The sequence below is a fragment of the Antechinus flavipes genome, chromosome 1, assembly GCF_016432865.1.
Source record: "Antechinus flavipes isolate AdamAnt ecotype Samford, QLD, Australia chromosome 1, AdamAnt_v2, whole genome shotgun sequence".
In the NCBI taxonomy this organism is placed as follows: domain Eukaryota; kingdom Metazoa; phylum Chordata; class Mammalia; order Dasyuromorphia; family Dasyuridae; genus Antechinus; species Antechinus flavipes.
This window is the reverse complement of record NC_067398.1, coordinates 327,296,434-327,311,015: the sequence shown is the minus strand read 5'-3', so window position 1 is coordinate 327,311,015 and position 14,582 is coordinate 327,296,434. Positions and strand designations below refer to the sequence as shown.

At 34.3% G+C, this 14,582-nt stretch overlaps 1 protein-coding gene across 2 annotated transcripts in view; it reads left to right on the top strand.

Moving 5' to 3' along the window:
* TMEM245 (transmembrane protein 245) overlaps nt 1-14,582 on the top strand; it is a 98,340-nt gene that overhangs the window by 57,174 nt on the left and 26,584 nt on the right. For both annotated transcript variants that reach the window (XM_051966974.1, XM_051966966.1), the window contains one exon: nt 1,917-2,062. In XM_051966974.1, the coding sequence (XP_051822934.1) occupies nt 1,917-2,062 (146 nt within the window). The remainder of the gene's footprint in view (nt 1-1,916; nt 2,063-14,582) is intronic.

The following is a 14,582-nucleotide window of genomic DNA, read 5'->3' as shown; positions in this document are numbered from 1 at the left end:
GAGGTTGGCTAGAAGGGAGCCCTGTTAAGAGAGGACCAGATTAAGAGTTTTGGAAAACAAATGCATGGTTTACCAAGCACTTTCTTCACAACAGTGGTGGTGAAGTAAGTAAAACCTCATTTTACAAATGAAACAAGTGATGCTCAAAAGGCTAAGGGACTTGCCTGGCGTCATACCTAGTAAATATCAGCATTCAGTCTTGAACTTCAATGTTCTGATTCTAGGACTGGTTTTCTTTCCACATGTCAAAAAAACCCAAGAAAGAAAGTATTTAAAGAAGGATTCATAGTATAATAAGAAGAACAGCAAAACAAAGTCCTTGAATGTACAGACTAAGGAAAGGAAAATGACTCTGACACCTGGTTGCTCCTGCCTCTGCTTTGTAGCTGGGTTGGTGCTGCAGGGCCTAGTGTGGGGTCATGGAGACAAAGGCATAGGTGGGTAGCTGCTGGTTGCCATTTGCTGGCCAATTTACAAAAGAAATCTAGCAATATTTGCTGCTAGTCTACCACAGAACAAGTAATAGTCTAGTTAATATCCCTAGAAGTCAGAGAAAAGAAGAATGTTTGAAAAGTTCAGAATAGGTAAAAGGGCCAAGTATCTGATTAAAAAGGCCAGTATCTGAGGATACTCAGAAAGTTCTATTTGAGGCTAAATCAGAATTCATTATGTTGTGAGAGGCTTCAAAGCCAGAATTAAAAGAATCCTTAGCTGGGGTATTTTTTAATCCTCAATCTGAAAATTAGTCATTCAGGGCTTAGGGTCTACTCACGAAATTGCCTCAACAAAAACAATTTCCTCTGCCTTCCTTTCCTCTCATTTTTGTTTGTTTTATTGATCCATTTTGTTTAAAAGTGACAATCTTCCTAACTTAACACTTCCTAGCTGTGTGACCCTGGGTAAGTCACTTAACCCCAATTGCCTCAGCAAAAATAAATAAATAAAACTGTTTTGTTGGTGTCATTTGTCTTTATATCACAGTCATTAAGAAGATCCAATTTTATTCTGAACCTCTTTCCTATCTAGACTTAATAGTCTCTTATAAATAAGAAAAAGTTTATTTAATTTGTTTTTCTTGGTTTCATGAAATAGATTTAATCTGGTGAAGGGAAAGTAGTTCCTCAAAATAACCATGATAAAAAGACAAAAAGCATCAATTTACAAGATTTTAAAATATTGAACATCCTATTTAATTTTGAATTTTGTCATTTAGTGTTTGTCTTCATATGTATTATTTAAGGGATTTGTGTATGTGCTCTTAATTCTTCATTCTGCATTTTTTGCAGGTCTTCCCAATGTGTCTCTAAGTTCTTCATATTTAATTTTTTAAAAGCACAATTGTCTTCTGATACATTCATGATTCATATACCTTAGTAGACATATCACTTTGTTTCTAGTTTTTTGAAATTTCAATAAATACTGTTATGAATGTTTTTGAATATGTGAAACTTTTTCTGTTTTTCACAGACCTTCTTGGGGATTATGTCTAGTAGTGAAATCACTCAGAGAATTAAAAAAAGTTTAGTAATTTTCCTTACATGATTCTAAACTGTTTTCTAGAATAATTAGACCAACTTCAGCAACAATATTTTATTGTGCCTCTCTTCCTACAGCCTCTCCAGAATTGACAATTTCCATCTTTGCCCATTTGTTGGGTGTGTAATATGATGGTCATAATTATTTTAATTTCATATAATCACAATATTTGAGATTTGAAAAGTTCTTTGCATTTTTTTTCGTTAATAGCTCTGAAAGAATAGAGAAAGGAATTCATTAGGATGGCTCAAAAATCCTTTGAGGCATATAATTTTAAATGGCTGTTACATTATAGACATTTCCTGACTCTCTTAAGTGGTCTGTTTATTTTCATATTATTATTTTCATCGTGTCTTCAAAAACTCTTATTTGTTTTACAGGTAATTTTCTTGACCACACTATTTTATTTATTAAGTTCCAGTGATGAATATTATAAACCAGTGAAATGGGTAATTAGTCTGACACCACTGTCTCAGCCAGGCCCTTCATCTAACATAATTGGTCAATCTGTGGAAGAAGCCATAAGGTAAGGAAGATAATATCTGCTTTTCTCATCACATTCAAAAACTACTTAATCATTTGAAACTCATTTTATTTTACTTTGTCTTATTATTACTCTTATATTGAGCAGTTTTATGCTGTATTTACAAAATCATTCAGGTAAAAGAATAGAATGAGAAATGAAAACTTTAATGGAAAAAAAAGTTTGGCACAATTCATTTTTCTGCTAGATTTGCTATTAATTAGTCAAGAGATTAGCTACTTCTGCCATTAATACTGAAAAAAATGGGGAACATTGTATTAGAAGAAAGTTATCTTTTTTAACATTTGTCTAACAAGAAAATGAAAATAGAGTTTCAGAAAGTAAATAGCACCATGATAGGGTGAAGGCCATTAACATTTCATGAGATAAGTATTCATTTCAACAGACAATAAGAGCAAGAGTATGCCCTAGCTTATTGAGATACAATGACAAAAATGGAAAGCAATCCCTGCCTTTGTGGAACTCACATTAGGGATGTAAACAAATCATCTAGAATATTCTTTTGTCTGAAGCTCTTAGACAAATGAGAATCTGCCCTGTCTTTAAAGGGTTACCAAAAAGAAAGCACCATAATTTTTTTTTTTTAAATATGCCATTTCATGGAATTGAAAGGGTATACAAGAATCCTTAATACAATATATCTGAGTGGTCATCCATTCTTCCTTAGAAGATCTCTGAAAAAGAGAAATCGATTACCTCTTGTGGCAATCTATCTTGCTTTCCTGTAGCTCTAATTTTAAGGAAAAATTTCTTTGTATGAAACTCAAATCTTCCCCTCTGCAGCTTCTGTCTTTTTTATCTCTGTGTTTTCTGTAACCAAGTAAACCAAGTTTAGCTTTTTTTCCACTCTTCAGTTATTTAAAAATTATCATTAAAAGTTTTTTTTAAGTCTTTTCTTCTCTTGATTTCCTTTCCTCTTAAGACTCTTCTCTATGGTAAAGATCTGTAGTGCCCTCACCTATTACTCATACATTATGGCCTCCTTCATCATCCTGATTGTCCTCTTTTGGATATTCCCCAATTTTTAATATTTCTGAAATAGGGTGCCTACAGCTGAACAAGTACTCCAGGTGTGGTCTGACTAGGGCAACAAAGAATTAAGGATATCACCATTCAAATTGCAGACATGATGCCTTTCTTGATACTTTATCAAATTGCATTAGCATTTTGGGTTGCCGTATTATAATTTTGACTCATACTAATCTTGAAGTTCGTTAAAGTTCTCAGATATTTTTAAAATTATTTGCTTGAACCCAAGCAAAAGAAGTTTACATTTTTCTCTTTTCAATTTCATTTGATTCAGTCCTATGATGTATGCTCCAATATTTTGAATCCTTATTCTGTCATCCAACTTATTAATTATACTTCCTTGTTTCCTATGCTCTACATATTTGATAAGTATTCCATTAATGTTTGTCTAAACTATTGATTTTGGAAAAATTGATTAGTGCATAGTTAAGGAAATTTTTTTTATGGACCTTCTCCAAATTGACATTCACCCAATTTGTGTCTATTGTTTTTAATCTAGTCATTGTCAGCTCTAAACTTAACAAACTGTACTTTTTGTCTAACTTTGACCTCCCCATCTTGTCTATGGGGAAAACACAAAAGACTGTCAAGGAAGAAAAAAAAGTGTGATATAAAGCACAAAAGGTCACTTAAAAAACTAATTTTAAAGTAATCCATTCCAAAATGTTGCCACTATAGTGGAAGCCAAATTCCCTGACAAATAGTTTATACACTAGATTTTCATTTTTTAAAATCAGGATATTTTGTTATTACTCTCTTACTGTGAGAAATGTCTTCCTAACATCCAAATTCCTCTTTCTATAATCTATTCTTTTTTTTTGTATTTATAGGAAGGGAACAGATAGCTCACATCTTTTCCATATTTATTATTGAGTCATTCCTCAGAGTTTTCTTCAACTTAAGAAACCTCAGTTGTTTAACTCCTTCTTAGTTCTATGTGTCAGTTCTTTTTGATTATCTTTTTTTTGCTCTCCTTAAGCCTTTATGGGAACACAGAATTGGACATTGATATTTATACTAAGATTTTTACCAAAATTAACTATAGTAGTCATTATCTTCTCAAACTATCAAATTTACTTTTTTAAAAATTAGAGGCAAATTGATCAGCTTAGTTTTTCTTATAACTTATAAATTGTTTTCAATTATGCCCAAACAACCAAATAGTATTTTTAATATGTTTACTTTTAACAATTTATTCCACTGAAGGTCATTTATATTCATATTTTATTGTGCAAGATAGAAGTGTCTTAATATGATGTCACCTGAGAATGTAATGGTCATGATCTCTCCATCAACATCAACAATAAATAATTTATTGAGAACTTTTGAACAACATCCTCTGCCCTCAAGGAGCAGAGAGGAAGATGAGATAAAGATAGAAAAGAGAAGTAACAATATGAGATAGACAGTACTGAATACCAAATGAGTAATTATAATTAATAAAGGCTATTGAATTTCAGAAAAGAGGCCAATGGATTTTTAGTCACTTTGTGTAGCAACTAGAACTTGTGTTAGCCTTGGAAAAAAGATAAGGCTTAGATAAGCAAAGGGAACAAGAGATCTTTTCAAACTAGAGGAATACCATGAACAAAGACATGGAGATTTGCGCATTCGGGACAATTTCTGGAGTCAGGAAATAGGCCAGTTTGCCTAAATAGCGGTTTCACATAGGGAAATAGGCCATGTTAAAGAGATAGAGGATGTACATATTATAGAAGGATTCAAATATTAGGCCAATTAGACTATTCTGTCCTGACTACGAGGTAAAAGCTTATATTTGTGTGTGATTAAATTACTGTGGAGTTGAGTACTCACATCATGTGCCAGTTATTATGGGGAATACAGGATAAAGAAACATGATTCTTGCTTTCAGAGAATTTGCAATTTAGAATGAGAGATAAGATTATACAATGGTTGTGATATAAAACAATGTGAGCTTCATTAATAAACATAAATACAGTTCTGTGAAAGAGATGACATTTCAGGGTAAATAAGTCAGAAAAGGTCAGGATAAACAGGAGTTAGACAGGTGGAGCTAAAAGATTAAAGTCTTTCTGGAAACATTTTGTGAAAGAGGAAGATTTTAAAAGTAGTTGTGAGTCTCATTATAATCTCCCCCTAACTCGGCTCTTTTATTAACTATGATATTCCACAAGAGATGAAAGAAAAGAATTGGTTGGAAAGAAGTACAAGGTTAGAAGAGTGATGCATAAAATACAGAAAAAAACAGGCATCTCGTTTCTTCACCAGGATCTGTGGCAACCCTTATGACAACTTTACAGGGTCTTGACACTTAATTTCAAGAGTGTGAGTAGAATGAAAAAGTCATACTGCCATCAAATCTGACCAATAATTACACACTTCCAATGTCTTTCTGTAATAAAAGCTTATGTATGCAACAGTGAGCATTAGGTAACAAGGCTATTATCATGAAAATCTCAGTCATATATATCCATTTCATATTGTAGCCCCTCTGAAATATATATTAAACAACTAAATTATATATAATTACTTCAGATCTCTGCTAGGGTATCTTTACTATATGTTTTGTATTGATAATTTGACCATGAGTTTCACAATGTATAAGGCAAGACAAGTTGGTATAAATATTTCTTTCTTGACAACCTAGTGTCAGGTCTCAAGGTGAACAGAGCCAAGCTTCAATAGAGCTTTCTCAGTTCTTTGCTTACATTGTAACTAATCCTTGGCAAATTGTCCTTTTATGTTGATATTCTTCTTGGTAAATCTTTTATTATGTTGTCACTATTTCTGTTAATCCTTTCATGCATGAGATGAAGTTAAAAGCCTCTTTAGCGCATGTGCTTAAATTTGACATCTTTACTCCCATAGCCAATGGAAGCCAGAAAGCTACTCAACATAGAGGGAAGAAACTAACTTTACATAGATACTTTGTTTCCATCTGAGTTCATTTTCCATATTTCCATAACAAAAAATTTGATGGATTTCACAAATAATCTTAGTTATCTTAGAATTTCTATTAGTTATCTTAGAATCTCTATTCAATGAACTGTTATTACATTCCATAGTTAAGGAAAAGTATATGTTTTAGTGAATTAATTTCTTATACATAACAATATCAGTTAGCTCTTTACTGTTTTTTCTGTTGCATGAGTTGCTATGGGGGAAAAATAAAAGAAAATTATCACCAGGTAACTACCCTTATTTTTATTATAATCTGCCTTTTCACAGTTAGTAGCTTGCTTGTTCCTCAAAAAACAGACTGTTGTGAGGATTATACTCAAAGACTTTACAGTCTTACAAGACCAACCTCAACTTATGCCCCACATAAATACTTTATGAGCACTCAGGGTCACATTCTTATCCCACAATGGGATAAGTATTAGTGGATAGCTTTTTAGAGTCACTCACTTATATGGTGACACTGACTATGTGGGAGAATGCCAAGAATTAGTTTTTAAATCAAGAAATTTTACTTTGCCTTCTGATACTCCAAACACAAGGAATTGTGAGGTCCTTGCTCAGTGATGAGTGAACAGACATTGCTAAAAGAAGTCAATAATAATATTCTTGATATTCTTAATATAAATCATACTAAAACAAGGAAGAATTGCTAAATGGAAGTAGGTCTCATGGGTAATCAGTCTTTAAGGAAGCAAAGCAAAGAATTTGTGGACTGGATTTTATTCAGTGCTCAGAAGCCACAAGAAACACTATTTCATTGGACATCTGATCACCACATAATGCACTACTAATAATAGTGATTATATAAATGAAGAGAAGGAGACATGTTCCAAATATTTTCCCAAATACATGCAAAGATAGTTTCCAACATTCACTTGTGTGAATACAGAACTTTGTGTTCCAAATTTTTCTCCCTCCCCTACACAGCAATCTAGTATAGATTATACATGTACAATTCTTCTTTCCATATTCATCATGCTGTGCAAGAAAAAGCAGATCAAAAGGGTGGGGAGAAAAAGAAAAAAATCAAGCAAACAAACAACAAAAATGTAAAAAAAATATATATTATGCTTTGATCCACATTTAATCTCCATGGTCCTCTCTTTGGAGGTAGATGGCTTTTTTCCATCACAAATGTGTTAGCATTGCCTTGAGTCACCTCATTGAAAAGAACCAAGTCCATCACAGTTGATCATCACGTAATTTTCTTGTTTCTGTGTACTAAGTTCTCTTGATTCTATTCATTTCACTTAGCATAAGTTTATGTAAGTCTCTCCAGGCCTCTCGAAAATCATCTGCTGATCACTTCTTATAGAATAATAATATCCCATAACGTTCATATACCATAACTTATTCAGCCATTCTTCACCTGATGGATATCCACTCAGTTTCCAGTTCCTTGCCACTATAAAAAGGGCTGTTACAAACATTTTTGCACATGTGGGCTCTTTTTCTTCTTTTATGATTTCTTTGGAATACAGACCCAGAAGAGACACTGCTGGATCAAAGGGTATACACAGTTTTATAGCCCTGTGGACATAGTTCCATAGTTTGCACATAGTCTTCAGAATGGTTGGATCAGTTCACAATTCTACCAACAATCTATTAAGTGTCCCAGTTTTTCCACATCCCTTCCAACACTTATTATTTTCTTTTCCTGTCAGCATAGCCAATATGAGAGGTGTGAAATAGTACAGAATGATACAAAAGAATTTTGAGGTATGGAGTAGGAAAAAGGCCACTCAGTAGATTGTCTCAATCTTCACAAAAATAGTAGGTAAGGCATCCTACCAAAAAGGAGATGGTGTAAAAATGGTGTTGTTGGAGATCTGGAGCAGCTGTGTGGAGGAATGTGATAGTCAGTCAATTATTAAGCATTGTTATGTATCAGTGAGGATCCAGGTGCTATTTGGTTACATAATTTCATAGTAGATCCATTTAGTGTCATTATATGACTTCTTCCAAAACAATTTAACAGCATACAAAACAAGGATAAGAGAAAATGGATAGAAGAAGTAACTGAGAGTTTTGGGTTAAGGTGTAAATGCTAATAGGAGTAGGAAACAAAAACAGTCAGTCAAGTATCTATTTGCCTGGTATGTGTGAGGCATTTTTTGTCAGGTACTAGGGATACAAGTATAAAAAGAAAAGAAGAAGAAGAAGAAGAAACCATCTCTACACATCTACACATTGAGCTAACATTTTAATGGAAGAAACAAATTATACATATCCCATTAAACTACATATTCCTTAAGAGCAAGGATTGTTTTTAAACTTCCTTTGTATTTCCAACTCTTAGCAGAGTATCTGACATAGGTACTTAATAAAATGCTTATGGATTGACTACATATAACTATAACTAACATAAATATAAAGTTAATAAATATATTCTACAGAGACAAATAGTTGAATAAAAGTTATCTTGGGAGAAAGGAGAACTAATAGTTCAAGGGATCAGGAAAAGCTTTATGCAGAAAATGGTGTCTGAGCAAAATCTTAAATGAAGACAGTAATTCTGAGGCAGAAGGAAGGAAAGATTGCATGTCCATGTAGGACACCCAGTACAAAGAAGCAGAGTTTGGAAATGTTGTGTTGTAAGTGAGGAACACAGGCTACTTGACTGGGTTGCAGATTGAAGTTGTTCAAGTGGTGTCAGAGAGTTTTGAAAGGTAGGTGAGGTAGGTAGGTTGTTCATTGCTTTACAAGATAATCAGAGGAATTTATATTTTATTTTAGAGGCAATGGGGAAACCCGTAGAATTGAGTAGGAAAGTTACCTGGTCACAACTATGTCTAAGGAAAATTACTTTGGCTGAAGAGTTTAGCATAAAGTAGAATGAAACTTGAGCCAAGAGGCTATTGTAAAACTTTAGATCAGAGGGGAGGAGGGCCTGAAACAAGGTGGTAGCTAGTTGTATAAAGAGAGAGGAGTTGAATATAAGGGATGTAACAGGAGACATAGCAAGATGGGATATGGAGAGTAAGGTAGAGTGAGGAGTCAAGAACAATAATCAAGTTTTGATAAGCCTGTGAAATTAGTAGGACATTGGTGCCTTAAAAAGAAATAAGGTTTCTTATTCAGAGAATCTTCTTAAACAGAGAAGAGGTTTAGGGAGAAAGATAACAAGTTTGTATGCCACCAGGGCTATTTTAAACTGTGCATTCCCTTTGACCCAGAAGTACCATACTGGGGCTATTCCCTAAAGAGAACAAATTGAGGGAAAGGACCTATCTACCAAAAAATGCTTTCAGCAGCTGTTTCAACAAAGAACTGGAAACTGAGGAGATGCCCATCAATTGGGAAAAGGCTGTACAAGTTGTGATATATGACTGTGATGGAAAGCAATTATGCTATAAGAATTAATGAAGAGGATGACTTCAGACAAATCTGAGAAGGCCTTTATAAACTGATGCAAAGTGAAGTGAGCAGAACCAGGAGAACAATCCAGTAATATTGTAAAGAAAATCAACTTAAAAATTTTACAATTCTGATCGCCATAATAACCCATCACAAGTTGAGAGGACTCATGATGAAACATACTCTCTACCTCCAGAGAGAGAACTCTGATAGATTCAGACTACAGATTGAAGCATATTTTTCCTAGCCTTTTTTTTTTTTTGGAGGGGGGGGTAGGGGTGGAATAGGATGGGACATGACTAAAATGGGCCTTTATTTTGCATGATTTATACATATTTGTAATAGGTTTGAGTTTTCTAGCCTTCTCATTGGGTAGGAAAAGGTATAGGGAGAAAAAATTTGAAATTGAAAAAAAAAAAGGATTTTAAAAAGTCACTATGCTTTAAAAAATAAAGTAATACTTTAAGAAAGTTGCTAATAAGTTGTTTTAGACATGTTGCATTTAAGATGAACTTTTTTGAAATGCCCATTTAACAGTTGGACTGACGCTCCAGGGAGAGACTGAGGTTAAATACATAATTCTAGGACTTATCTGCTTAGAGATGATTTTAACTAGATAAACTAACCAGGTTACTGAGAGACAGCTTTGAGGAGAAAGAGGACCCAAGACAAGAACTCTGTGGAGTACTTGCAGAGGCAGGAGGAGTTCAAGAGTAGGAAGAGTCAATATATAGTTTACCTAATCAGTTACAGGGTTGGGGCTCAAAGGAATGGAAAATAAACCTCTAATATGACAAAAAGTAGGAGAGCTGAGAGTATAGGAATGGAGTGCTAGAAATCATGTTATGGGTGAAGAAGAGGTTTAGGAGAAATGAGATAGGGAAAATAGGACATTATGATCAGAGAAAGGAATTTCAAAGTTCAGATTCACAGATTAATGGTTAATAGACTAGGAAACCAAAGTATTTTAGGGAATGTTAGTATATATTACAACTTTAGGAGTTGGGATGGAAAGAGAAAATGAAAATTGGATTCTAGACTTGGCAGAGAGGAGTAAGAGAGTGATCCAGAGGCCACTAGAGTACAATATGATCCAAACAGGGAGACAGAGATTGATGAATCTCAAAAGAGAAATGATAGTTATAGAAAAGCTCTGGAAATTGACAGTGAGGAGCATACTATTGTCCTTTTTTACTCCGTTGTGTCCCCACCTTCTTAAACTGTGGTTTGCAACCTCATATGGGGTCTCATAACTAAATGTGGGAGTTGCACAGGAAATATTTGATTTATATATCTATTTTATCTATTTACATACCTGGGATCACATAAAAATTTCTCAGGTAAAAAGGGGTTGAATATGAAAAAAAAGGTTAAAAAGCCCTGCTTTAAGGGATGACCAAGGATGTAGTATCTTCCAGAGATATTCTTTAAAAGCAAGGTTGAAACAAACTGGGAAAACATCTTCACATTTAAAGGTTCTGATAAAGGCCTCATTTCCAAAATATATAGAGAATTGACTTAAATTTATAAGAAATCAAGCCATTCTCCAATTGATAAATGGTCAAAGGATATGAACAGATAATTTTCAGATGATGAAATTGAAACTGTTCCAAATCACTATTGATCAGAGAAATGCAAATTAAGACAACTCTGAGATACCACTACACATCTGTCAGATTGGCTAAGATGACAGGAAAAAATAATGATGAATGTTGGAGGGGATGCGGGAAAACTGGGACACTGATGCATTGTTGGTGGAGTTGTGAACGAATCCAACCATTCTGGAGAGCAATCTGGAATTATGCCCAAAAAGTTATCAAACTGTGCATACCCTTTGATCCAGCAGTGATACTTCTGGGTTTATATCCCAAGGAAATACTAAAGAAGGGAAAGGGACCTGTATGTGCCAAAATGTTTGTGGCAGCCCTGTTTGTAGTGGCTAGAAACTGGAAATTGAATGGATGCCCATTAATTGGAGAATGGCTGGGTAAATTGTGGTATATGAATGTTATGGAATATTATTGTTCTGTAAGAAATGACCAGCAGGATGAATACAGAGAGGCTTGGTGAGACTTACATGAACTGATGCTAAGTGAAAGGAGCAGAACCAGGAGATCATTATACACTTCAACAACGATACTGTATGGAGGATGTATTCTGATGGAAGTGGATTTCTTTGACAAAGAGACCTAACTCGGTTTCACTTGATGAATGATGGACAGAAGCAGCTACACTCAAAGAAAGAACACTGGGAAATGAATGTAAACTATTTGCATTTTTGTTTTTCTTCCTGGGTTATTTTTTATCTTCTGAATCCAATTTTCCCTGTGCAACAAGTGAACTGTTTGGTTCTGCAAACATATATTATATCTAGGATATACTGCAACATATTTCACATATATAGGACTGCTTGCCATCTAGGGGAGGGGGTAGAGGGAAGGAGGGGAAAAATCAGAACAGAAGCAAGTGCAAAGGATAATATTGTAAAAAAAAAATTACCCTGGCATGGATTCTGTCAATAAAAAGTTATTATAAAATAAAATTTTAAAAACCACACACACACACCAAAAAAAAAGCAAGGTTGAAAGGATATCAAAGGAAGAGAGATGATGAAAAGAGTTTGTTAATGATAGAATAAGAGAAAGAGACAGAGAAGGAGAGCCAAGGAATGGTAGCAGGGAAGATAATTTTGCCTCTCAGTACCATGTATAAAGGATGAAGAATGGGGGAGTTTGTTAGTCATAAGACTATACAAGAGACTGAGGATCTTATTCCCTGGGGGCCTGTGATAGCAGAGGAATGAAATTCTTTCTCTCTTCACACAAAAGTGGACAGAAGATTAGAGGCAGGCAGCAGGGCATAAGATCCTGCATCAATTTTTGGTAAGTGCTTGGATCTAAAGGAATTCTTCTTACTCAATGCCAAACTCTTGGGTTTGGTTTTCTTCTCTCTCTCCTTCCCTCCTTCCTTCCTTCTTTCCTTCTTTTCTTCGCTTCCTCCTTCCCTCTCTCTCTCCTTCCCTTCCTCCTCTCCCTCCTTCCTTCCATCCTTCCCTTTTTCTTTCCTTCCTTTCCCTTCCTCCTTTCCTCCCTCTCTTCTTCCCTCCTCTCCTCTCTACCTCTCCCTCTTTCCTTCCCTCCCTCCCTCCTTTCTTCCTTCTTTTCCTTTCTCCTTCCTTCCTTCCTTCCCTCCTTTACTTCATTCCTCCTTCCTTCTCTTCTTCCTTTTATTTCTCAAATTAGTTGGACCTGATGTACAACATCTTGTCCTGGATGGGACCTTGACAACAAAAGGCCCAGCATGGACATTCACCATTTCTTGAGAGCTGATACGTTATTATTCAATGGTTTGATAAAGCAAGGTGAAAAAGATTGTGCTTCTGAATATGGCAGTAGATTCCTGAGCAAGCTGGTGTCCACATGTAGACTCTGAGAGTTTCTAGGATTGCATGTGTATTCCTGAGTTCCTGATAAGAGGCCTGAGTGTTAGCTGTAGTTCCCTCCTCCATCCACATGCAAGAACCTGAGTGTTTAGTGGTTATGAAGAGGTCATGGATTGGTTTAGGTCATTTTTTTTTAATACAATAGTGGCAGGCACCAGGAAGAATGGGTTCTGTCCCTTATATGAAAGTCTATTACCATTTATCTGTCTTCCATCAGCCAAGACAGTCCTTCATAATGGAGAGCTGGTGGCTGAGTTTTCTTAAGGTGATTTGATGACTGAGATGTTTGTCAGTAGGTTTTGCCACAAAAATTTCCAAAGGAAGAGAGGAGGATTCCAAATACATCCTCTGAAAAGGGCTGGGGCTAGAGCATCAGTTATTACTAATTGAATGAGTCTTCTTGATCTCCCCCAAAGTAACTTTTTTATTCTTTCCTCTTTCCTACTCCATACAGCCAAACATCAAATCAGAGATGTGGGAGACGTTTCCTCAGGGGGGCAGTGCTTAGTTTTATTAATTGATTTATTAATCACTTACTGTTTGCAAAACACCATGATAAGCTATGGAAGAAATGCAGATTTATATAATACATAGTCTCTATCTCCATAACCCTTATATATAAGTAGTTAAATATAAGATATCACATTAAGACTGCATTAGAGTATCTAACAGGAAAAAAAGTTTTATGTACAGTCCCCAGAAAAACAGTATTACCAGTGGGGAAAATTAGAGATAGCTTCACTTAGGAGGTAGAATTTGAATTGTACTTCAAAGACTGAGTAGAAGTTCAATAGGTGATCTCAGTGAAAAAAAAAAAATTGATTGAAATTTGCATGAAAAAAGGATTCATATAGACCTTGACATAAAAGATGGGATTCAGATAAATGAAACAGAGGAAATAGGGCACATCACAAATATTAAATATATAGAAAAGCCAGGTTCACTGAAATGTATGTTCTGTATAAGGATCTTGAAGCAAGATTTTAGTTGCATACAATATTTTGTGATAGATATTTGGTCATTTTGATTACATGAAAATAACATTTAAGAGTCAGCTTGAAAATTTGGAAACCAAAGATTATCCTACTCACTAAGCTGAAATGAACAATTAATGACCTTTTCTAAAATTTTGGTTTATTAAAAAGTAGTACTGTGTTAGTAGAAAATGAAGTTTTAACTTTTTTCATTATTTTTCAAAATGAAGCTGTATTTTAGTTTTTTAGTGCAAAGTCTCCCTTCTCTGGTAGATTCCATGTTTTTCCAGAGATTTCCCTTCAGATGAGAAACAAGGGACAAATAAGATTTTTTTTAATTCTTTTCAATTAATATAGTAATATTATAAATGCTAAATAATTTATCCAAACTGCACAATACAATTACATATACCAAAAATGAAGTTTAACTCTACTAACCTATATTCAAGACATGTTATATCAAAGCAAAATCCTCTGATGCTTTGATCAGTTCACTTTTAATAAACATTTAAAATATAACCAAATGTATTTCCCTAAATTAATGATGTTCATTTATACTAGATATATCTGTGTTATTCAGAAAGCATTGTAAAATTTGGGCATCTTGATAATAATTTTAAAAAAAATTTAAGACAGATTTTTCAAGTTTGTATAAATCTCAGAACTGTAATTAAAAATCATTTTAGCAGTCTTTAAGACTTTAAGTTAATGTTTTCACTGGCTATACAAACAAAATAAATTTAGGAAAATTTCAGTG